The 24,921-nt window shown below is 44.7% G+C and overlaps 1 protein-coding gene across 1 annotated transcript; it reads right to left on the reverse strand.

Moving 5' to 3' along the window:
* Positions 1-684: 684 nt before the first annotated feature.
* On the reverse strand, positions 685-21,326 carry MORC3 (MORC family CW-type zinc finger 3). Its single transcript, XM_014880632.2, has 17 exons — positions 21,245-21,326; positions 16,043-16,115; positions 14,695-14,827; positions 12,886-13,100; positions 12,426-12,573; positions 12,010-12,157; positions 11,791-11,922; positions 11,477-11,596; positions 10,975-11,072; positions 8,663-8,767; positions 8,441-8,563; positions 8,249-8,323; positions 7,664-7,706; positions 6,526-6,710; positions 5,210-6,053; positions 4,931-5,094; positions 685-2,343 (listed from the first exon to the last, which is right to left on the reverse strand). The coding sequence occupies exons 1-17, from the start codon at positions 21,281-21,283 to the stop codon at positions 2,190-2,192; spliced, it is 2,799 nt and encodes a 932-aa protein (XP_014736118.2). The 5' UTR covers positions 21,284-21,326; the 3' UTR covers positions 685-2,189.
* Between the last annotated feature and the right edge of the window lie 3,595 nt (positions 21,327-24,921).

Here is a 24,921-nt window from a genome sequence, read left to right on the forward strand (position 1 = left end):
AGAAATGTATAAAATTTCAAGCTAATGGTGTGATTTTTGGCAGTTTGCCAAGCACTCCAGCACTAGATATTGTCCCTTTTATCTGTTATTGAACTTCTAAAAAATTTAAATATGAACCTTAATTTCTTGCCCCAGGGATCCCCAGTTCTGCTCCCCACAAACCTCTGGATGCAATTCAACCTTTCCTTACCCATGTCCTTCCAGCTGAGGGAGAAGGATGTGTATGGAACAGGGGATTTGGAAATTATTTGTACAAAAGTCCTGAGGAGTTCCATGGCAGTAGGAATTGCCTTGGGATGCCAGGATGGAGCAAGCCCAGGAGCTTGGAGAACTTCAGAACATGAATTCTGACATCCATGTACCAACAGCAGAACTTCCTGAAATCCAGCTCCACTCCATTAACACCCCTGGATTATCCCAACACTGCTTTTTCCACATCCAGGCCATTCCCATCCCAATTCCATAGTGGTGTGCCCAGTCCAGCACCAGATTGAACCATTCCCATCCCATTTCCATACTGGTGTGCCCAGCCCAACACCACACTGAGCCATTCCCATCCCATTCCCATACTGGTGTGCCCAGTGCATCACCAGATGAAGCCAGGCTTTCTTCTAACACCCAACACTTCAGCCATCCTGCACAGGTTTTATTTAGAAACAAACAACAAGATGAGATCCTGCAAACTCCGATTTATATCTTTATTTTTTACAAAAAATACATTTTAACAAGTAAATAGAAACCATTTCCATAAGTCCACCGTTGTCCAAAGTGTAAATGTACATTGTAAATTTGCCATTTTTAATATAGACATGTGCTCTATTTTGCCTGTTGTCTACAAGAAATTCAGCTACAGTCTGATGAAACATAATAAATAATGATTAAGAAATGGAAAGGCTACACACCAAGAAATGGGAAATATAAACTTTGCAAAAATCATACGTAGTTATATTACAGCCACCTCTTCCCAAATCAAACATTCAATTTCTCCTTTATAAAGTACAACAGTAGTGCATTCCTATTATTGGCATAGAGATCTTCCATTGAAATATTGTCCATGGAAAGAATTCCACTGATCTACAACTAAAAGGGACACCAAGGGATTAATTCAGGACAGTAGCAGTGCAAAAGCCAACAATATTGGCTTTATTAAAAAAAAAAAATAGATACTTCCTAAGAATTAACACGTTGAACACTAATTAAATGATTCTTTTAAATTTATTTTTTGTATTTAAATGCAAGAATCATTTTTCTGGATAGTTCTTTGGGTGACCAATCCCACCACAGAGGAAAAGATGGATTTGCTATCTTTGTTCTCAATGACTTGGAAAGAAATCCCTGCAGCTGGCTGGGAATTTCTCTTGGTACCATTGCTTCCAGGTTTTCCCATGAGCATGGAGAAATTAGAAGATTTAGAGCACACAACTCTAAAAGGGGAGATGTGAAAAAGAGGAATTCCCTTTTCTTGCCTAGAATAAAAACTGTCTAAAGCTGTTGAAGCTGAACTTTTTCAGCTCCAGCTCACCCTGTAGTTTACACCACAAATAAAGAAACATCTCTCCTCTTCCAACTGCTTCCATCCAACTGGTCCATCCCCAGTTTTCAGGAAAAAACCCTCAAAGAAGCCTTCTTTTGGTAGTACCATACAAATATTCTCCAAATATGGCCCAAAATTCCCACTACTTACATCTCTATCCTATGAATGCAACACTGAACACTGCTGGGAGCAATGGAACAACACTGTGGGATACAACAAGTCTGGGAAGGAAATCAAGAAATCAAGGAAGTTCTTTTTTTTTTTGTTTGTTTGTTTTTTTTTATGCATGTCTAAGATATTTCACTACTTTAGAAGAGGAAATACTCACAGGTATTAATGCTTATATAAGATCCAAAGTCAACCAAAAGGTGTCTGTAGAAAAGTATTAAGATTCCTAATAGTAAAAATATCTGCAAATTTAATTACAAATACATTTCCAAAGCAAAATCCTTAATTAAGTACATCAGGGTGGGTCAGTATTGACAGTGTTCCTTGAGGAGGAAGTGAACAGCTAAATGTTGAATATTTACACTGAGAGATCCACCTATGTCAAATATATAAATTGAAGCAGCCCTATTTACAGTCTGGAACCTACAGGTTATCATGGAAGAGCAATAAAACTCTGCTAAAACATTGAGATTTTTTTTTTTTTTTTTTAAGTACTGCTGATTTCATGCATTTGTTCTACCACTTGCCCTAAGATTTCATCCACCACATCAATGTCATAATTCACTTGTTGCAGGTCCAGGTCGGGCATGATGGTGGCCAGGAGCTGTCCCACGTTCACACGGAGAGAGCGAAGCTTCAGGCTGGGGAGAGAAAAGCACGGGTTTAAATGGAGATGGAATTCTCTGATCACAGCTCACCTAACAAAGCTGCACTGATAATCCACACTGGAGATGCTCCATCACTCCCATAAACCAACAAAAACAATAACAACAACAACAAAAAAAAAAAATGGATGCAGGTAAAGCTGCATCAAGATTATTTCTAAATCTACCAGTTTTTCTAAGCTTCTCTTCAGTTTTCAGTTTGAAGGGGAATATTCCCTCAGTTTTAAACCAGTATTAAACTGAATTCCTGTAAGAAATATTTCAGAATAAGCATTGGTATAATCCTTTACCCCACACCACCTGTATTTCTCAAAGCCCTGGTATTTTTATCTAGAGAAACCCAAATTACCACAACCCATTGGAACAAGAGAAGAGAAAAAGAAGAGAAGGCAAGAAAGAGGAGTTTGTCCAAAGGCTTAAAAAAAGATAGGAAATAAGAGTTGTAGCCCAGGGAAAAGGCTGTGCCTCCCTTTTTTTGGTTTCTTTCCTGGATGTCCTTGCTGTGTCCTCTTCCTGATCAAATTCTTTTGCCATGAGCCATCCCTTCTGTGGCCCATTTCCTTCTACTCTCAGATCCTTTATCATCTCCATGACCAGTTCTCCATCAACTTGTGGGGGGAAGTTACTTCCAAGTCCTGCATTTATTTGCTAATTCTTTTAGTAAACACAAACCAGAGCTATAAGGAAAAATAAAATTAAAATGCTGACAGATAATTTTTTCATGTGCCTAAATTTTTTTTTTTTTTTTAAAGACTGAAAGGAGTCTCTGGAAATTATCCAGCTCATTCTCCACTCCCCTGCCACCCTCTGCCAGGGTGTCCAGAGGCAGATCCAGCACTCCCTGGCTGGGCTGTGGCACCAGGGAGGAGTCACTTGCCCAGGGCAGCCCAGCCAGGAGCTGGTTTGTGTCACCAGCAGAGCGCAGTGCTGGCTCACACTGCACTGCCACTCCCCCAGAGCCACGGGCACTTCCTCCAGCTGCTCTCCCACAGCTGGCTCCAGCTCGTGCTCCTGCATGGAATGCACAGGTGCCCTTGTGGAATTTTCTGGGGCTTTTTTCCAACCCGTTTTTGTCCCAGTTTGTCCAAGTCCCTCAGCAGCAGCTCTGCCCTCCTGAGTTCCCTCCAATTTGATGGCACCAGGAATTTACTGAGTTCATTTGGCTCTGTCACCCAGGCCATGAATCCCAGAAGCCCCAGGGTTGGAAGAGAACTTTGGGATGATGCAATCCAACAATCACCCCAAAATGACATCCCCAAGGGCCACATCCAGCCTGCTCCTGAACACTCCCACAGACAGTGACTGCAAACCTCCCTGGGCAGCTCATCCCAAGGCCTGACCACTCTGCCAGGGAAATTTTCTTTGCCAATCTCCACCCTGAGCCTGCCCTGCTGCAATTTGAGGCCATTTCCTCTCCTCCTTTGCCTGCCCCTCCTGGCAGGGACTTGTGCAGAGCCACAAGGTCCCCCCTGAGCCTCCTTTTCTCCAGCCTCAGCCCCTTTCCCAACTCCCTCAGCTGCTTCTCCCAGGATTTGTTTTCCAGCCTCTTCCCTGGCCACACTCCAGCCCCTCACTGTCCTTTTAAAGTGCCACAGAACTGGACACAGGACTTGAGGTACAAATGCCTTTTCCATTCTTGGCCTTGCTGCTGATGCCCAATTCGCCCTCACACACCCCATGCTGGTTGTCCTTACTCCCTTTTGGCTCTCATGGGGCTGCAGGTGACTTCCAGGTAGATTTATTCCATGTTTTCTCTGGGATTGAGGGTGCAGTGCCAGGATGTCCTGAATACGGGCACAATAACTGCCTGTTTTCCAGGAATGGTAACTTTTGGAGATACTTTTAGCCCTCAGCTCCCTCTGCAATGCCTCTCATCTGGTGCCAGGGATAAATTTGCTGAATTGTTCCCTTAACTGAGTCCCCTTTTATCACAGGTGATGCTTCCCCCCTTGGATTCTCCCCTGACAGGGACCTCAGCTCACTCTGCTTCCACCTGCTCTGGGTTTTTTTGTGTGTGTGCTATTCCCACTTCCCAGGAGCTCCAAGCTCTCCAGCTGGAAGTTTCAACCCTTCTTTAATTCCAAGACACACCTTGGACCCTGCTTCCACAGGATTTGCCTGCAGCAAGGAGTTCTTAAAAAGGAAAGTTTCAAATCCAGACTGTTCAGTTGATTCAAGAAAGAAAAACAGACTCTCAAAGTGAGGTTCATTACACAGCAGAAAATAATGATCACCCTCTTTCCTGCCTCCCTTTTCTCTCCTTGGTTTGCAAGTTGTATTTAGAAATTATACAACATTTTGGGTATTTTAAGAAGTATCAGTTTGCCATTCTGCTGATTTGGAGTGGCCAATCCTGCTCACACAAATAAATCATAAATCACAAACATCACTCGATTTAAAAAAAACAACAACATTAGTTAGGAGTCACAAAAGGCAGTAGAAAAGAATTCTGAGCATCACATTTTATTATACAATTATCAGACAAAACCTTCATCAAAACATTTAAAATACAACCAACAAGCAAAAACCTTGCAATAACATCTAGAAAGAACAAAACTGATACCTTTCTCCATCAGAAAAATTTACAGAGTCTTCTACATTACTGGTGGTAGAATCATTTGCATGTGCTACAGCCTGTGGGATTGAAGCTTTTAACTGAGCCAGCTCTGCCTTGAGCTCCTCACACTGACAGGCCATTTGATTCTTCTCCATTTCTAGGACTTCAATCTGCCAATCAAAAGAAAAATAAAGCTTTAAAAACGATTCAAAACATTGTGTAGTAGAAGTGCTGTGAAACAGGGAATAAAAACCAGAGATAGTTTCAGTGACAGGAGTGTTTTACCTCGCTTTTGTATCTGTCTCTCTCAATGGTGCACTTGTCCAGCTGCCTGAAAACATCATCCAGCTGCACTGCAATCTCATCCACCTCACTCCTGCTCTCCCCATCAGCACATTTGCTGCACTCAGTCTTTAGGTTCTGCAGGGTGCTGCACTGCTCCTTGAGCGTTGCTATTTCCCCCAGGGCCTGCTCATAGAGAGCTGTCACCTCTGCCAAGCTCCTCCCCTCAGTGTTTCCTTCTCCAAAGGAGGGATCCGTCTCCGTTGCCTGGTGGCACATTTCCTTTTTTACATATTTATTATTCAACTCCAAAAGCTGCTGTTCCAGTGTTTCCACTTGTTTGGTTAACGCTTCACATTTGCTTTGGTACATTTCTTTTTCTGCATTCAATGATTGCAACTGATTTTTCAGTTCATTTTCCACCTCTGCAGATGTCTCAGGAACACCATTGACGTTGTGCTGTTCCTTTTCCATCTCTTCCCCAGGAATCTGTACTGGCACGTCTTCCACCTCTTCTTTTTTCACCACCAGGTTGGGGAGCTCTGTCTGTGTTGCTGAGCTCAGCTGTTCACCTTTAGCCTCTGAAGTGCTTGCACTGCAAGGTTCCCCCACGGGACTGTTTTCCTTCTGCTTTTCCTCCTGCTTCTCCTCCTGATCCAAATTGATACATTCCATTTTTACCACAGGAACATCAGGATCTGCTGAAGGTTTTGGAGTACTGCTCTCCTCTAAAATGATGACATCTTCATCATCATCATCCTCCTCGTGGTTGTTGAATGTTTTGTCACCGAGCCGAGGTGTCTTTAGGGCCACAGGTGTCACACAGCTCTGTGTCCTCCTTTTGAGACTAAGGAGGAAAATTTTAAAATAATCAGTTTATTGCAAAAATGCTGCCAAATCATTTGTTTTCAACCATGTGCAGTGTCCCTCTGAACACTATTCAAGATTTACCACTCTAGAAAATCTCCTGCATGGGATTTTAATTTGTGTAGTCAAGAGTAAATTCCTGTAAAAAATAAGTGCCTGCCATCCACACACTCCCACATTATTCTGAAAGAAGACTCAGGAGCATTCTCCACATCAGGGAAACAGCCTGTGCAGTGTGGAGAACACCAACTCTGCTCCTGAGCACACAAATCACTACAAATGCTCCTTTGTCATTTTCTTGAATTTACTTTTGTATTTTAACCTGGAGCTTCCCATGCTCCCAGAATTCCCACAGGAATTTTAGCAGCTGAAGCTGCTCCAAACACCCATAATTTTCATTAAGTTACTAATTTTAGAAATAAACAGCAATCTCTTTGGACAGGTCCACTCACCTGCTATCAGCATCCACATGAGGGGAAGATACTTTAATTAAAATAGGCAGAGATCTTCTACCAGAAGCATCTGATGATTTTGGCAGAAGTAACCTTGGAAGAGCTTCCTTTGCATTTGGAGGTGAGAATGTTTTGAAGTCTTTACTTGAAGAAACAGATGTTTTTAAAAATATTTCATTATTCATCTATAAGACAATGCAAGTTAAAAATGGAAATAAACAGATATTAGTAGATTCTTCAGGAGAGATTGAAGCAGTTCTTTATATACCAACACCTAAAATTCTGACATTTCCATATCCAAGTAGCTCCTTGAACCCAGGCTCAGGATTTTGGGATGAAAAAGGCTGACTAGACTATTGCAAATCCCAGTTTTTCATTTTAAAGTGCTGTGCAGAATCCCAGGCAAGAGCTTTTCCCAAGCTGTGTCTCTGTCTGGAGTTTGCCCATCAGACACAAACTCCAGGACAGACATCCCTGGGAAAGCTGCTCAGGGTTCACTCAGCTGGCCCAAAATGAGCAATTATTTCATTTTTAGAATTACTTTTGTACTGGGGGAGATGTAATGGCAGAGAAACAACAAAATTAAATAAATAGGTTAAAACAACACATGCAGCATCTCTTCTCCAGAAATGGAGTGATCTTAGGTCAGAAACTGACTTTGAATGCAACTGAAACTAAATCCCACTTAGAAAATTTGATTCTGAGTTACAATCCAGACATTCCCATCAAACATCTTCATCTGTATCTGGATTTCATCTCAATTTGAGTGTCTCCTTGCACAACTGTAGCTGTTTCATCTCTATCTCCACCTCTTGAGATCCCCACTTTTAAGTTCCTTTTTACTTTCATATCCTCATCACATCTCTCTCCAACAAATCCCCTTTCAAGACCTGGCTGTCCTGCCATAAAAACAGCCACAAGTCATTGACATCTCTTCTAGTTCTGGCCAGAGACCTTTGTCCCTCTCAAATTCCTTCCCCTAAGGAGAAAAAGAGTGGATTTTCCATCACTGGGCAGCAAAATAAAGTGGATTTTGTGTTTCCTCATGGTGAGCAAATCCTGCAGAGGCATCAGAGTAAAACTGGACGTTAAGCAGACATTGGAAGCCAGGGCAGGCTCTGGCAGCTGCAGGAGTTACCTGGTGGCTGTACTCCAGTCGCCTCTTCAGTTTTTCTCTGTCCCTGCACAGGAGCAAGGAAAAAATAGAGATTAAGAGCTTAAGATTCAAAATGTTCATTCATTAGAAAAACTAAATCTAAGATCTAAAAGCAAACACAATACTCATCTCAGCTAAATACAACAATCCAAGTATTCTTGTTTATTGAATGAAAATTTCCTCGGGAAGCTGGAAGCTCATCTGAAGTTAACTTTCCAACAAATTCCCTCTGGATTATTTATTAAAATATTTAAAACAACCCCAAACTCCCACATCTAGAATGTGAGGCAGCATCACAACTACCCAAATCAGTTTTTGTCACAGACCTTAGCTGAGAACCCTTTTATTCCTAAATGAATGTATTGATTTTTTCAATATTCTTCAATGAGGACCTTTAAAGTTACAAAGCCAAGGTCTCCTATCAGCCTGGAGAGTTTGCTTCTGGGATATCCCAAACTGTCTATGGAACATCATCCCTCTGGGAGCTGGACTTTCACCCCAACTTCTGCACAGCTCTCCTTGGAATTTTTTAGTGTTCAGAGTCTTGTCAAAGTCTCCAGAACTCACTTTTTCTTGTAGGTTTTCTCGTACGTGGGATGTATTAAATCGTCATCCTCTGGTTCTTCTGGCACGTTACAATTCCTGAGGGAAGGAAAAGAGACATGAAAAAAAACCCCCACAATAGAAGGAGCTGAAGAGCCCTGCTGCTGCCAGGTGATGAGGAAGGGCTGGGGGGGTGGCCCTGGGCCGGGTCCTTACCGGAATTGGGGGTCAGGGTTGAGGGAGCAGTACCACTTCTCTGGTAAATGCTCGATTCCGTCCGGGAGCTTCCGCCACTTGAGGCAGGCGTCACACTGCACCCACGTCTGGTCAGGCTGTTTCCTGAGGAAAAAAACCAAAACCTGCACATCACAGAGTGCTCCTGTATGACATAAATCAGAGGATGTGTGTTCAGCCCTCTGCTGTCACTGTGGCACTCACTGGATCTCCTCGACAGGCAGAGCTAAGGGATATTCCTCGTTTTTCTTGGTTTTCATCTCGTTCCAGTAATCGTTGAGCTTTTCTCCCAGGGCTGCTATTGTGAGTCTGCAAGGAAAAGAATTTAAAGACACCTTGAATAATCCAATTCTAGCACAGGAAGAACCTTTATGAACTCCAGTGACAGAGTAAGTGCATGAACCACTTGAATAGGCTGGATATTAGGAAAAGGTTTTTCACAGAAAAGTGATAAAGCACTGGAATGGTTTGTCCAGGGAAGTGGTGGAGTCACCATCCCTGGATGTCACACTTGGTGCCATGGTGTAGTGGAGGTGTTAGGGCATGGGTTGGACTCAATGATCTTGAAGGTCTCTTCCAACCTGGTTATTCTGTGAATTCTGTGATTATTTCTAATTGCACAAGAGTGGGGGAAGAAGCTTTTCTAGAAGCTTTTCCTTTTTTTCTTTTATAAAGTTTTTTTATTTAGAAACCTGAAGACATGAGGAATTGTCTGAAATCATGTTTGTCAGCAAAGGAATTCCTGGAAACACGAGTCAGAGCACAAAGACTGAAAAATTAAGAGTGCTGTTGATGGACAGAACAAGTCCTGGATGGGCTTCACCAGTTCAGCTTCAACCAGAAAATTAAAAAAAGCACAAAACCAATCCAGCACCTCACCCTGGTTTTGGCTGTTCCTGTACATCCCAAGTGCAGGTTCATGGCTACTCTCAGCTGATACCCAGCTTGACAACAAGGAGCTGGCAAACATTTGATCACTTCAATGTGATATAAAGTTTGCACTCTGATAAAAGGAGCAGGTCAGTCTCACCCAGGGTAATTTTCAGTTTTGTTTCCTGCTTTCAGGGAGCTTTCAGGGCTCAGGGTGCAGCTCAGGGACTCCCAGAGCTGCCACACCCAGGAGGAAGAGGTGAGGAACAATAACAAAGCCCCCGGGTGAACTGGAGGTGAGGACAGCCCCTGCCAGCCCGTGGAATTCACCTCTGAGCAATGCAGTGGATGAGTAACCAGGCCCAGCCCTCCCAGGCCCAGCCCTGCCAGGCCTGGCTCAGCGCCTGACACCGCCCCGGGCCTTGAACCAACACAAAAATTTGTGTTTGAACTCAGAGTGTGACCCAGAGCTTGTAGCCAGATCAACTCTGAACCCCAGGCACTGCTGAGCCAGGAGCACCTGAAGGGCAGAAATGAGCGGTGAGCCACGGATGGGATCAAATCCCTTTGCTGGGGAGGGAGGAAGTGCAAGGAACCTTTCCATGAGATTCACAACTTTCCAGGACAAAACAAAAACATCTTGTGAAGCTTGGAGCATTCGCTGGCAGAAAAACCTTCACAGAAGATGTTTCAAGTGTGGTATCATTGTGCCCACCCACATTCCAAGTGCAGGGGAAGGTGGCTGGGGGTAAAATCAGAGAAAGTTGGGAAGTTGCATTCCCGTTGTGACAGAACTGAAATCAAAGGTGGAATGCAGCTGGCATGAAGGGAATCCATTCCTGGATGATAAACAAGGCAGCAGAGTGGAGACACCACAGGCAGGTCCTGCTGGAATCCCTGCAGGAATGGGAACTCTGTGGGATCAGGAGGTGACAGATCAGCTGAGAGGACAGAGCTCCAAGAGAGGAGAAGCTGTTTTGCTGCTGAAGCAGCAGCTGGGGTGAAATCTCTCTCAGATGAATTTTAACTCACACCTCCACTCCAAAGTTATGTCCAGGAACAACTGGAAGTGGCACTCAAAAGGTTTGAAGGTCTTGGAGGTCTTTTCCAACCTTAATGATCCTGTGTTCTCCCCACTCGTCTGGATATTGACTTAATTCTATTTGTTGGACACAAAGTTCCCAGATTTCCTAGTGTGCTGACAGACAAATCAAACCCAAGGGATTGAGGAAACCTTCCTTTCATGTCAAGTGTTCAAAAAACCCCAACAAGTGGAAACCATTCCCTGCTCACTGTGCCTGCCAAGGGCATTCCCAATTCCTGCCACAAGATCACCAACATTTGCAATCCATGCCCAAAATTTCCACATTAAAAGCACTGTTGGGAAAATGTCTCCTCCTGAACAGCCACAAAAGAATATCCAGGAAAAAACAAGGATGGTGTGGATATTGTGGGGAAATATTTATAAGGAAAAGGAAAAAGACAAAGAGGGGGTACACAAAAAAGAGTCTAAAAGGAGCTGTTTGCATTTAAACCAAGTTTGGCCAGAACACCAGAAACTTTTATTCTTCCTATTTAAAGAAGCAGCTTTATCAAGTAATTCCCAGGAAATGGTAATATGGGATAGAAAATGCAGATAAAAATACCTGTATTCATTGGTGTAGTCAAAATCTTGTTTGTTGTGAGTTGGTTTTAGGAAGTTGCATTCAATAATCCCAACAACACCCACACCCATGTTGTTTGCCTGCAAAGAATTAAAGTTTATCAGGAAAACCAACACAAAATCCATGCCAGTACTGCAAGAGTTTGCTGGAGGTAATTATTAACTCTATCTACATTGGGCAACAAGGATTTTCTGGCTTATAACTCGTCTCCAAGGAGAGAATCTTGATATAAACCCCTTAAATAACAAATCCTCTGTTCCAGCCCTCTTTTTGTCCTGAAAGATGTGCTCAGATTCCTATTTTTGTATCAAGCAGCCCCAAAACCAAACCATTTAATACAATTTTAACTGCTGCATACAGCAAAAAAGGTGATTTTATAAAGCATACATCAGTATCTTGCTTTCAATCCATATTCTTTTTTTAAATCAGTGTTTGAAGGAAATTTGACAAGATGTCAAAATATTTTGAAGCCTCAATTTCTTACCTTTAATTGACAGCCAACTCTTTCATAGGCTTTGATCAGTCTGTTTTTGTGGTACATCATTATTCCATAATGATCTTTGTTTCTGCAGTTAAATCCAAAAGTAATTCTGACTGTTTTGGCCTTTGAGCAGATATTAAGGAAAAACAGGGTGAATTTCATGGAACACAAAAAATAAGAGTTACTCTCAGTGGGCCTTTGAGCTTTCTTTTCTTATATTGAGATAATTCTTTCAGTATGACTTTAAAAAAATAACCAAAATTCATCAATACAACTGCAACAGAATTCAGTTCTGCAATGGAAATATGAAAGGATACACTGAGAAATTTGGGTCTGTAAATATCCTTCTCGATGAAGGCCAAGCTTTTGGAAACCAGCTGTGTTTTCACCTTCTGTCCTCTCAGGATGATCTGCATGGTTGGCTTCAGGTACAAAATACTGCAGTAAGCCTATAAAACACACATTATATTAAAATTAAAACATTTACACCCTCCAGCTTCCAAAAATTAACCCAATTTTCAAAATCCAACACATACTCGTAGTGAGTAATCACTTTCTGGAACAATCTGGTCCAGTCTCTCCTGCTTTTTGTAGCCTCTTTTGCCTGTTTCATCCAAGTCTTCTGGAATTCTGATGTCATATTTATCCTTGTCAAAGTCAAATTCTGGTTTGTTGTTTTTATCTCTAAGAATTAAAAAGGGAAAATGTATTAATTATAGGGGGGAAAAAGCAAATACAAGACGAGGTGTTGTGGTGTAGCCAGGGGAAAAAAAGGGGAATTCCTCAGAGATTTGCTAAAATTCACATTTGAGTCCAGCTTCCCATTTTTTTAACTGCACACAGCTTGTTCCAGTTATTCCACACACAATGAACCCCCAAATCCTTCTATGTTTGTGTACACTGAAAAAAAATTACGAAACTGATGAGAGATAAGAGACTGGATTTATCTTACTTTCTGAGATTCCAAATTATAATCCTGGTGCCTTTTTTTCCTATGATGGCATCCAGCTCTGCCAGTAATTTCTCCTCAGTAGAGAACAAGGAATGTGTCAGGATGGCCTTGAGGCTGTTCTTGGATTCTGCTGGATCACTGATCTGCCGTGGGCACTGTGTTAAGGAAAGGCAACTTGGAACAGAGTCAACATTTCAGAAAATGAGGAAATTTCTGGACTCGCTCCCCAGCTTCTCATTCCACATCTCAGAACTCCTACAAAGTTAAAAGTTTTAACCAATTACAACATGTCAGATGTAATTTGCTGCACATTTCCTGGCTTATAACTCCTCTGCAAGGAGAAAATCTTGATACAAACATCCAATAAAGCAGCCAAGGATTTCCCTCTGAGTGACGTTTTCCCCCCTCCCGAAATTTGCGCTGCAACCGCAACTTTTCACCGGGACCTGCGAAAGGATATGTTGGTTGGTGAATGTCACGATGGGAACCATGACATGCTCTGCTTTGGTGACCTCCAGGAAAGTTTGGGACAGCAGCCCCACGCTCATGGTGTCCCCATTTTTGGTGAAAACGATGGCATCCTTGCCCAGGCGCATGGAGCCCGACTTGAAGCCGTTCCCGTAGAGCCCCACGGGAACGCGGCCGTTCATCACCGACTTCTCGCTGAAACCAAAGCTGCAGCAGGGAGAGAAAAAAAAAAAAAAATCCATGGAAAACTTGAGGGATCAAGAGATGCAAGACTTGGCAAATTACTTAACCTAAACCTCTTGTTATAGAGCTTTGCTCTTCTGCCTTCACTCAGAGTCAGGATTGAATGCTTGAGAAATGGATTTTTTGTTCAATCTTATTTAAAGTACAGTTTTTCAGCACTTCTGGCTATCAAGCCAAAAGTGAAAAAATGGAGGTGAATTTAACTAGTTACAAGGTCTTTTAAAGCCTAACTATCTAATTAAAAGCTAACATCTATATTATTTATACTTTTAACTCAATAAGCAAACTTGTGACCAACACTATCCAATCCAAAAACTCTACCTCAAATTATGAAGAGAAAGGAACAAGAAGGAAGAAGAGACAAGACCCAAGAACCTCCATCTTGTCCCACACCTATGACTACATTCTAAAACTCCAAATTCCAAACCCTTCACCATGTGAAATCACACACTTCTATTCAAACTACACACCAGCGATTTTAACTCCATCACTCAGTTTTAGAAGCTTTCTCCAAGGCCTCAAGTCAAAAAGTGTTCTTCTGGGGGTCAGTGTGAGAAAGCACAGAAAACTCAAAATTCCCAGGTTTGTGGGTTCCAACAGTCAGGGACTCCTGAGCAATTAAATCCTAAAATCACTTGGACAACGCTGCTAAAACCACACAGCAAAAACCTGGGAAATCTACTTCCAGCTTTTAAATATGGAATAGAAATATCAAGTCTGGAATTAGGTGAAAAAAGAATTCTGATAGTTATCCTGTAGTTTCACAATAAATACTAATAAAAGCCCCTAACCTTGTCTTTTTTTCCCCCCCTCCACTTCCTAGAAAATGTTTAATCCACAAGTTTTCCATATCACACTTCAAGTAAAACAGGGAACTGAATATGGAATTTAGGAAGCTATTAATTATGGTATCTAATAGAAAAATAACAGTTTGAATTCAAGTTTGCTCAAATTTAAATCTGCAGGCAGAGCAATTTTTTACACTAGGAGAGATATTGCACAGAAAGCTTTTTGCTGTTGTAGAAATGAGAGAAAAATCAGTTCCAACCCTACAGAATATTTAAAGATAAATAGACAATTATTTTAAAAATAGAAAATCCATTAATTTTTGTACAATTCTATTATTTCTACAATTCTAATATTTCTACATTTTATTATTAATATTCCAATGGGTTTGAGCTGAATCTCCCTTTTTCTCATTCACTAACTTTAAAGCAATTAACAATAATAACAACGATTATGATGATAGTAAAAATAAAAATAAAATACTTGTGTTCTCCTTATCTCCACTAGCAGGCACTACAGAGTTTCCACAGCATAAAGGGAAGGCTGAGAGAAAGAATAAAAGGAAATTATGAAGTAAAAGTTCTCTGACAAAGCTACAGAGAAGCTTTAGTAGCATGTGCCTGCTCTGGAGTCTCACCTGGACATTCAGCACCTTCAGAAATGCTGAATTTATGAGCAAAATCATTGAATTATGTAGGAGAAACAGGAATAAACTGAGCAGTACCACAAGCAGGGCTGGGATTTGGACAGGACAGGTGCAGAGGTTGCCCACCTGAGCATTTTGTGCAGTTTCTCTGAGTTCATGCCATTGCCATTATCTGTGAATGTCAGGCAGATGTTGTCATTGATGACGGTTTTGTCGATCCAGATCTGTTTGGCACTCACATCTGGATCGTAGGCATTATCTGAGGGCAAGGAAAGCAAACAGCGTGGGAGACTTGAAAACAAAAATTCAACTAAGTGCAAACACATCTGAAAGTAAATCAAAGGGTTAGGATGGAACAGCTGCACCAACCCAGGAGAACCTCACCCAAAATTTCCCAGATTATCACTGACAGCAACACAGACAATAAAAATGTAGCTGGGGTGAGCAGCTCACACAAGAACAGAAAATGAAACCAAGCCAAGGCTCCAGTTTCATCTCCTGCCTGCAGAGCAGCTGCTGCAATTCCTGCTTTCTCCCAGCCCTTACAGAGGGGAGCTGCAAAATGCTTTAGACTCAACTTTGTGTTTACAGGATGTGAAAGAGTCAAACAGAAATGAAAGAGAAACCAGGGCTCCACAAAGCCCTCCTGGCAAAGCCAGGCCCAGCCTCAGCTGCCCCAACACCATTTTCTTCCATCTCTTCCCTTCATCCCCTGGGATTTGGGAGGGGAAGGAAGGGTGGGAGGTGATGGCACCTCTGCCTCACTGCCTGTCCTTGCAGGTTCAGCTGAGAGACACAAAACAGCTCAAGCCAATAAAAGGAACCACAGCTCGGCACCTTTCTTCCTATAAACTTTATATCCAAATTGCATCTTATGAAATGTTTCATAAAATGTATTTCAGCATCACAAAACAGGACATACAAGTACAACTGAAAGTTTGGGAGAATTTGGAGTGTGAAAAGAGCCAAGATGATTTAACAGATTGCCACAGCCACAGGGCTCTGGTTTCCTCCTCTGGGACAGCTTTGGTCTTCTCCAGCTAAAAAATCCCTGTTTTCTTTTGATAGGTTAATTTTCTGGGAAAGGGGGAAGGGGAGAAAAAAGGGGGGAGGAGAAAAAAGTGGGGAAAGGGGGGAGGAGAAAAAAAGGGGGAAAGGGGAGAAGATGTGTGACTTTGTTGGCAGCAACAAAGTGCTCAATCAGCTTGGCTGGGGTCCCAAGCCACACCTTTATTTTGAGGAAGCAGCTGACTGGGGACAAGAGGAACACTGGAGATGTCCAATTAACTTCTGCTCAAAAATCAAAGGCAAGATGATCAACAGGAGCTAATAAACAGGTGCACAAGGTAATGCAGGTAACAGGACCAGAATAAAGAGCAGAACACTGAGGATGTTCAGCCAGGTCTTCCCCTACCTGATGGAAAAAGGTTTTGTACCAAGAAACAAGAATTATTCCAAGCTATTGATCACCTACCTATGAGTTCTGCAATTGCACTGAAGGGCCAGGTGTGACTGGTGGAGTTGGTGTGCAAGAATTTTGGGCACAGCTGGAATAAAGCACAAGCAGGGGCATTAGTTTGTGCTCTCCAAGGCAGAAACCAGTCTGTTAAATAAAGGAAGATTCCATTAAATTGGTTTGGATAACACTACCAAAAGGCTGCAATTAAATTGATTTCTCGGTATTGGCAGGGAACATTAATACAGCTCCTGAAGAGGAAATTCAGCACAGTCTCAGCATATTCTGAGCATGGCTTGTCATCCTAAAATTCTTTATAAAAATGTAAGGAACTATTGCTATCTAATTACAGAAAACATCAAAGCTGTGATTTAAACCCGGTAACAGAAGCTCTCAGATGTTAAAAACTCACATTTAGAACCAGGAGGATCCAAACTTCATGTGAAGAGTGAGCAGCACCCAACACCCTCTGTGGGTCTCAGTGACCAAAATCCCCTCTCAGGGGCTGCCCTGCAGTTGGATCTCACACATTTGATGCACCCAAAGGCACAAATGTGTCTTTTTCAGGCCACTGCCAGAGTTAAGTGAAAATATGCAAATAAAGCATCTCTTTATGAGATGTGACTTGGACATGTCAGTGACAAAAGAATTGCCAGGCAGCCCCAGCCTAGGCTCACATATCTTCACTTCAAGACTTGGAAAACCAGGACTAAATATCCATGTAAGTGAAGGACCTGTCCGTGCAACATTTGGAGAAGTTTTAACTGCAGCTGATCCTTGTGTTTGCATTATCCCCGAGGAAATCCATGGCTACACTCCTACAAAGCCTTTAACACAAACCCCCTGCACAGATTTGCTCAATCCCCCCCTGCCAGAGTTGTGGTGGTGGCAGAAAAAGCAGCACCATGAACACATAACACTGAAATCAGCCCTTGTACCACTGAGTTACACAAAAACCAGAACATAATCCACATTATTATACAGAGAAAATCTGAGAGAGATCTTAAAATACTGTGTGCATAGCCATACTGTATAATTTTTACAGAGTTACACGTTGACAAGCACTTTTATAAAGGTATGAAGTGTAAATAAAAGTGCAAATAAAAGCAAGCAGCCACTTCAGAGCTCCAAGGTGAAAAGGAATGATGCTAAAAGCAAATCCTAGAGCCACAAACCAGGCACCAGAACAGGAGAAAGGCACATGGAGAAGTAACAGAAAGTGCCAAGAGCTGTCACCTCATCCTGAGGTCATAGCAGCACATGACACACTTCCAAGTGCAATTTAATCCCTGCATTTCTCCATGGAGCACCAGTGGGAACAGAAACCACGTTCCTCCTTGCCATCTGTGCTTCAGAGCTCCAGGTTTACAAAATCTGGTGCAGGAAGTCAGGCTAAGCCAGGGTGCTCCCAACAAACACTTCCAAGTAATTTTGAATCCAAAAGATTATTAATGGGTTATTAATGGAAATCTCACATGTGCAACAGCACGTGGGCAAAAAGGATCTTTGGATTTTTCCCTCTGCTGTACAGGAACTCAGGGGATCCTCAGAGCCCTGGGTGATTCTCTGCACTTTCACAGAGCTGGCAGCATCTGCTCCTTTGTTTTCTAAGCTTCGGGATCAAAACCCACCAGAAACAACTGCTGGGGGTTTTCCCACCTGAAATCTCTCCCCGGTAAAAAAACCCCATATTTAAAAATCCCAACCCACCACAGGGATGTACATTCAGAGATTTGGCATCTGCTCACTCCCTGCTGAAACACTGAACGACTCCAGCCATACAGGAGGCTGAAGTGCTGGATTCCCTGGAACCTCAGCAATATGGACTTGGCAAGAAATCCTGACTGTGGTTTTGAAACAGGCATCAACTCACACTAGGGAATCTCATGGAATTCCTGAGGTTGGAAAAGCCCTCCCAGCCCATGGAATCCCAGCTGTGCCCCATGGCCACCTTGGCACCCTGAGTGCCACCTCCAGGGATGGGCACTCCAAAGCTCCCTGGGCAGCTCTTCCCAAGGCCTGACCACCTTTTCCAGGAAGAAAATTCCTTCTGGAAAGGAAGAAGCACCTCCCCAGACCATCAGGCAATGCTAAGGAAGGACAGATAGAACTTCAGTGTCACCCACAGTGGCATCCTCACCAATAAATGTCCTTTTGCCTGTGAACCAAATCATTGTGTGTGCACAGAAACCAAACTTTGTCTGAGTAACACAACAGCTCCACCCTTCATTTCCCTGCTGTGAACCACTGAGAATCCTAAAAACAACATCACAGGAGTTGTGCTGATATCTCTGGATCACTGCTTGGGGGAGGGTTTGGAAAGGCTGGAAGGTGGTTCAGAGGACTGGGAATTGTATGGGAAGGGCTGGAAGATGGGAACTGGAACAAATGGGGTCTTGGCTCTCATATCTCCCATCCCTCAGCAAAAGGTGAGCAACTATGCCACAGGGAATTCATGGGGAAGTTACCTCAGAGCAGACAGCACCACCTGATCACAGAATTCCAGAATTCTAAACCTGGTTTGTGTTTAAAGACCACCCAGCTCCAAGACTTGCCACCAGAGCAGGATGCTCCAAGCCCTCTCCAGCCTGGCCCTCCTCATGCCAGGCATTGAAACAAGGGCACAAAACCAGATTAAAGAACAGCAGAACAGTGGTTTAAGGCCATCAGTTTTATAGTTTCCTCCAGAGCAATCCAGCTGTCAGCAGCCACTCCTTAATTCCTGATGAACTCATCAGGAAATATTTAAGTCCGTTTGTCCCCTTACACTTCGTTCATCAATGCACCACTTTAATTAGCTCCTAATTAATTGAGATTCAGTAAGAGCTGAACACTCACTTGGCCAATCCAGCTGTTTTGCTTGCTCAGCCAAACATATTTTGTTACTAAGTGGGTTTTGTTTAGTAATTTCATTTTTTTTCTGCCGAGACCAAGTGCAGCCAAACACAATTCAAACCTCCCACTTCTTCCAGCTGGACATGTCTGAAACTAAACTGTCCTGAGAACAGCACCTCCTGCAGTTATAACCAGCAAATATTGAAGAATAAAGCAGTTTATATTGCAAAAATGACAGGCAGCTTCAGAAATTCAGTTTTCCAAGCAAACCTGAACTGTCCCATCCCTTGCAGATCCAAAGTTGTGCACAAATCCCAAACCTCTGCAGAGCTTGCCTCATCTTAGGAATTTATTTCTTGCACATAATAAATTTTTGTTGTGTTATCCATCATCACTACAGTAATTCATGCATTTGAGTGGAAAATACATCTTGGTTTATCCTTGGGAACAACACTGCCATTTTCATGGAATTGTTCAGGCTGGCAAAGCCCTCCCAGCCCATGGAGTCCCAGCTGTGCCCCATGGCCACCTTGGCACCCTGAGTGCCACCTCCAGGTGCCACCTCCAGGGATGGGCACTCCAAAGCTCCCTGGGCAGCCCCTGCTAAGGCCTGAGCTCCCTTTCCATGGGGAAATTCCTCCTGAAACTTCCTGAAATTTCTCCTCCCAGCTACACAATCCCAGGTCAATGACTGTGCAATGAGCCACATCAAGGTACCCATCCAAATTAAAAACCACTCTTAAAATATTATCCTGGATCACTTTCCCGAGCTGCTTCATTGTTCAACTGGATAAAAATACTGCCAGAGCAACAGCAGGAGATAAATTCCAGTGTGGGAATGAGTTCCCAGGCCCTCCCAGTGCCTCTGAATCCACGGGAAATACTTTATATTCCCAAAGAACTGTGAGCATCAGCTCTCCCCACCATTCTCTCATTACAAAGCCTTTTACAAACCTGGGCAAAACCACATCAGCTGCTTCACCTGAGCAAAAAAAAAAAAAAAAAACAAAAACAAACAAAAAACCAAAACGAAACCAAAAAATCGAAAACCAAAAAACCCTACAAAACCCTCAGCTCTCACTGGAAAGCCACTGAATGCAAATTCTCAGTTGTCTCTGCAACAGACAAAACCAAAGAGCTGCCTAAAAATAATTGAGAAAGTTACCAAGTGCGTCTGGTTTCGTTTGTGCCTCTGAGAGTTGGGCTTGGCAAAGTGATTTCAACCTGAGAATGATTTTAAACTCTGAACTGTCAGATGCAAAGGCTGATTTTTGATACTTTTTCTGCTCAAGCAGACCAATAATATGTCCAGAAAGTAATAATAAATCCAAATCTTCACCTAAAGAAGCAGGACAACCCTGCTGCAATAAAAAAAAAAAAATCACACAAACTGTGCATTTCAAACACTTGCAAGAATTAAAGATCTGAAATCAAAATTAAAATGCAATTTTGGAACTTCAAAAAGATGATGTTTAGGGCTTATCTCTAGAATCGTGGCAACTTTTATTAGGGTAATATAAATTGACCTTAAGGTAACAAAAATTGATGTTAGGGTAACATAAATCGATATTAGGTGATAAAATTTCAGCCAGAGGTTGAACTCAATGATCTCGGAGGTCTTTCCCATCCTAAACGATTCCGTAATTCCAGCCGTGCTGAGCATATCCGAACGCACCTTTTTCACTCAAATATTTCATAAGTTACTCATCGTAGCTCTCCTGCTTCTTTTCACTGCTCTAAAGCAAGGTGCTGAGCCAGGTGTAGCTCTAGGTAAGGTTTAGAGGCATTGACTTGGGAAAAACCCTCCTGTTTCACCTGAAAAAGCAGCTTTAACTCCATTTATATCAGCACAAACAAACGACCGATTGCCACAACCGCTCAGCGACAATACTACGACGGAAAAGCACAACACAGCAGCATTTACCTGCGCGAACACTCATCATCAGGCGTAATTAGAGTTAAAATGTAATTAGGCCGCTCGCAATAAAAGCAGTTAAGATTTGAAGTTACGAGTTGGCAATTAGAGGTCACGGCGCTCACCAGAGGCTGGGAAATCCCGCCCCTAACACCGAGCCCACCCCCAGCCCTCACCTTCCCCTCGGCACAGCCTGGCAGGACCGAGAGAAGTTCATTTTCCAGGATTTGAGGCGGGATAAGGACGGGATAAGCCCCGACCCCACGTCCCCCACCCCGAGCGACGAAGCTGCGCTCCCCGCCCTCGCTGAGGGAGTGACCCTGGAAGTGTCCAAGGCCAGCTTGGACGGGGCACTGAGCAGCCTGGGGTGGTGGAAGGTGTCCCTGCCCATGGCAGCAGGTCGGAACGAGCCGGCCCCTCAGGTGCGTTCCCCCGGGCCGGCCGCGGCCCCGCCGCCCCCTCAGACTCACCGCGCTCAGCCGGATCCCGCCCTGTGTTTTCGCCGCCATCTTCGGGCCGCGGCCGCGCGCGCGCTTCCGCCTCCCCGCGGCCCTTTCGCGCTTCCGGCACCGGGCGCGCGCACGGGGGTGGGCGGGGCTTGGGGCGAGGCCACGCCCCCTGGCCTGAGGGCGGGGCTGGGGCCGAGGGCGCTGTGAGGGGATGGCGTAGATTGGAAAAGGGATTTGAAACCATCTGGTCCTACCTGTGTGTGATCCCCAGCCCGGAGCGCTGAGTGCCACGTCCAGGCCTTCCTTGGACACCTCCAGGGATGGGGAGTCCACCCCCACCTTGAGCGGCCCCTGCCAAGGCCTGAGCTCCCTTTCCGTGGGGAAATTCCTGCTGCTGTCCAAGCTGAGCCTGCCCTGGCCCAGCCTGAGGCCGTTCCCTCTCCTCCTGTCCCTGTTCCCTGGAGCAGAGCCCGACCCCCCCTCCCTGCCCCTCCTGCCAGGGACTTGTGCAGAGCCACAAGGTCCCCCCTGAGCCTCCTTTTCTCCAGCCTCAGCCCCTTTCCCAGCTCCCTCAGCCCCTCCTGGGGCTCCAGCCCCTTCCCAGCTCCCTTCCCTGCCCTGGGCATTTGGAATCAGCAGAAGTGCTGAAGTAGGAACCGCGCTGGGGAGCCAGACAGGAACACTCTGAGTGCCCGGAGAGCAGGAACGCTGTGGGAAAGTGCTCCAGTGGGAAAAGCCCTGGGGGTGCTGGTGCCAGGGGCTGGACACGAGCCCGGGGGTGCCCAGGTGGCCAAGAGGCCACTGGCAGCTGGGCTGGATGAGGAATTGTGTGTCCAGCAGGAGCAGGGCAGGGATTGTCCCTCTGTGCTGGCACTGAGAGACCCTCGAGGGCTGTGTCCAGTTGTGGCTCCTGCAGGAGAGCCCTGGAGGGGCTGGAGGTGTCCAGGGCAGGGAAGGGAGCTGGGAAGGGGCTGGAGCCCCAGGAGGGGCTGAGGGAGCTGGGAAAGGGGCTGAGGCTGGAGAAAAGGAGGCTCAGGGGGGACCTTGTGGCTCTGCACAAGTCCCTGGCAGGAGGGGCAGGGAGGGGGGGGTCGGGCTCTGCTCCAGGGAACAGGGACAGGAGGAGAGGGAACGGCCTCAGGCTGGGCCAGGGCAGGTTTAGATCGGGTATTGGAAACGTTTCTTCCTGCAAAGGATGGTAAAACATTGGAACAGGATGCCCAGGGTTGTGGTGGAATCTCCATCCCTGGAAACATTCTAAGAACTTGTAGATGTGGCACTTGTGAATCCAAGGCCTTAAAGAATTAAAGGGTTAAGAGTTTAGCTAGGGGATAGAAACAATACATATAATGATTAAGAATTTAGCAAGGAGAGTAGCAGCAATGTAGAAAAGTTAATTATTAGCAGATGGAGCTAGCTAGAGCTAAGACAATACATCATTTGCTTGGCTTTGTTGTGTCAGGGTGGGAGGATGGGGCTTTGTAAAGATGAAGAAACCATCACTGCACCTGGGCCCCAAAACCAGCCAGAACCTGGTTAGGGAGCTTGGACCATGGCCAAGGAACCAGAGAGCCTGGCAACAAAGCAAAGGTGAAAAGCTGACCGTGAGGAAGACATCCTTGACTTCATCTTAGAAGATCACTGACCCATTTCAAGACCCAGTGACCCATTTCAAACAAAGAACTGCACAAGCATGAAAGGACTTCGAGCTCATTTTAATCCGAAGTGGAGGTAGGTGAGGTCAGGTAATGCATATGTGTAGGTGTGTTGGGTAATTCTATGAATATGTAAGATTTTGGGGAATAAATGGAGAGCAGGAGCTCTGTGAATTTTGCACATGCCTGTGGGAGATTTCTCCTGGGTGTGTCCCACGTCCTAATAAATGTACCACTTTCTAACTTTAATTAGTTGGAGAGTCTTTGTTCACACTTCAATTTAATGCTGGTGGTGCTGGGGTCATGGCTGAGCATGAGGAGCCTGCCAGGGATTGAAACGATTCATGCCTTCAACATTGTTATGAAAGGGTTTTTCCCCATTATAACAATAACTCTATAAAGAAGCTACAAGCACAGAAGCCTCCCTGAAGATTCCTAACTGGGACTTTGGAAGTCAAACCCCTGCATGTGCTATTGTTCAGTGATTCCAGGGATAAACAGACAGGACTGAGGGAGAGGAGTGCACCCACAAAAGTGCCAAACCCAGCAGAGATCCTTCCCTGGCCGGGTTTGGGGTGTGGACACCACAGCCCACAGTGGCCAGGTTTCCACAGCCTCCACCCAAAACCAGGAGGGGAGGAGGTTTTGGGTGTAACTCTGCTCAGAGGCACTGAACACACAAACCCCCAACTCCAGAGGCCACATCCACATGAGGGACACCTCAGGGGGTGTCAGAATCCATCAGAGACCCCCCAAAAGTTCCCCCCAGAGTCATTCCTGAAGCCTTGCACCACAGGAGTGCATAGGATGCAACAGATCCTGAGTCTGCTGCAAGACACAGCCCTGGGATTCCCAGCTGGCCTGAGCTACAGGAACCCATGAGATTCTGTGCTTTTGTGAGACCATCACCCCAGGAGCTGCTGGAGAGCATCAATAGAACATCACTGGGATCAGTGGAGTGGTGATATTTTCTTTATTCTGTCCCTGTCACTCTCTGTCTCCCCCCACCTTATTTTCTATCTTCATTTTCTCTCTCATATTTATTATCAAATAAAATCCATATTACTGTCATTGGCCTATGGTTTTGTTTGCACCTTAATTCAGGCAGAGGCATTTTTAATAACTTTAATAACTGGATCTTGACAGAGCCTAAAGGTCTTTTCCAGCCTTGATGATTCTGGGATTCTCTTCTTTGACCCCAGCAGCCAAGGTTGTCTCCTGGAGCAGAGCAGGATTTCTGTCTGACACTCTCTGAGCTCATCCCTGTGCTTGTGCTCATCTCCAGGAGCAGAACAAGAATTTTGTCCCAGAAATTGCTGCCCACCTCCCCATGGCCCCTTCCCCAGCCACATCCTGCTCTTTCTCTCAGCAATCCTTGGATGGCTCCACAGCTCTCAGTGTTGGGCACATCCACATCCATCCCAAGTTTCCAGGGGAGCCCTGGATACAGGGAAGGGTGAAATGTGAACAGCAGCTTTCCCATTTCATCATTTAAACCACTCTCCTCCAGCTTGAGATGTTAAAGCTCATGGTACAGAAGAGTTTTCTTCCCTCTGGATGGAAAGCAGCACTTCCAGGGCATTCCCTTGGATAGGTGAAAATGTGCAGCAGCAGCTCCTGATTTCCTGGGAAGTCTCTCCCTCCATCCAGGTGAATCCATGATCCCTGCAGCTGCCTCCACGTGCTCCATGTTCCAGACACAATTCCCAAAGCTTGTCCCAAGTAGGGACAGGGATTTCAGTGTGGGAATTTCAGGGATGTAAGAGCCAGGGATACAGGAGGAGGAGCAGAGGGGAAGAGAGGCAGCAGCACAGCCTCTCCCAAGGCAGGGGCCAGCAGGGACTCCTGCTGCTGGATCCACAGCCCTCATGCCCTGAAATGGGATTTTCAGCAGGAATTTCCTCCTGGAAAGGGTGGTCAGGGAGGAATTTAGTTCCTGCTTCTGCTCTGGCAGTATTTTTGTCCAGCTGAACAATGAAGGAGCTCGGGAAAGTGATCCAGGATAATATTTTAAGAGTGGTTTTTAATTTGGATGGGTCCCTT

The sequence above is a fragment of the Sturnus vulgaris genome, chromosome 2 (assembly GCF_052056855.1).
Source record: "Sturnus vulgaris isolate bStuVul1 chromosome 2, bStuVul1.hap1, whole genome shotgun sequence".
In the NCBI taxonomy this organism is placed as follows: domain Eukaryota; kingdom Metazoa; phylum Chordata; class Aves; order Passeriformes; family Sturnidae; genus Sturnus; species Sturnus vulgaris.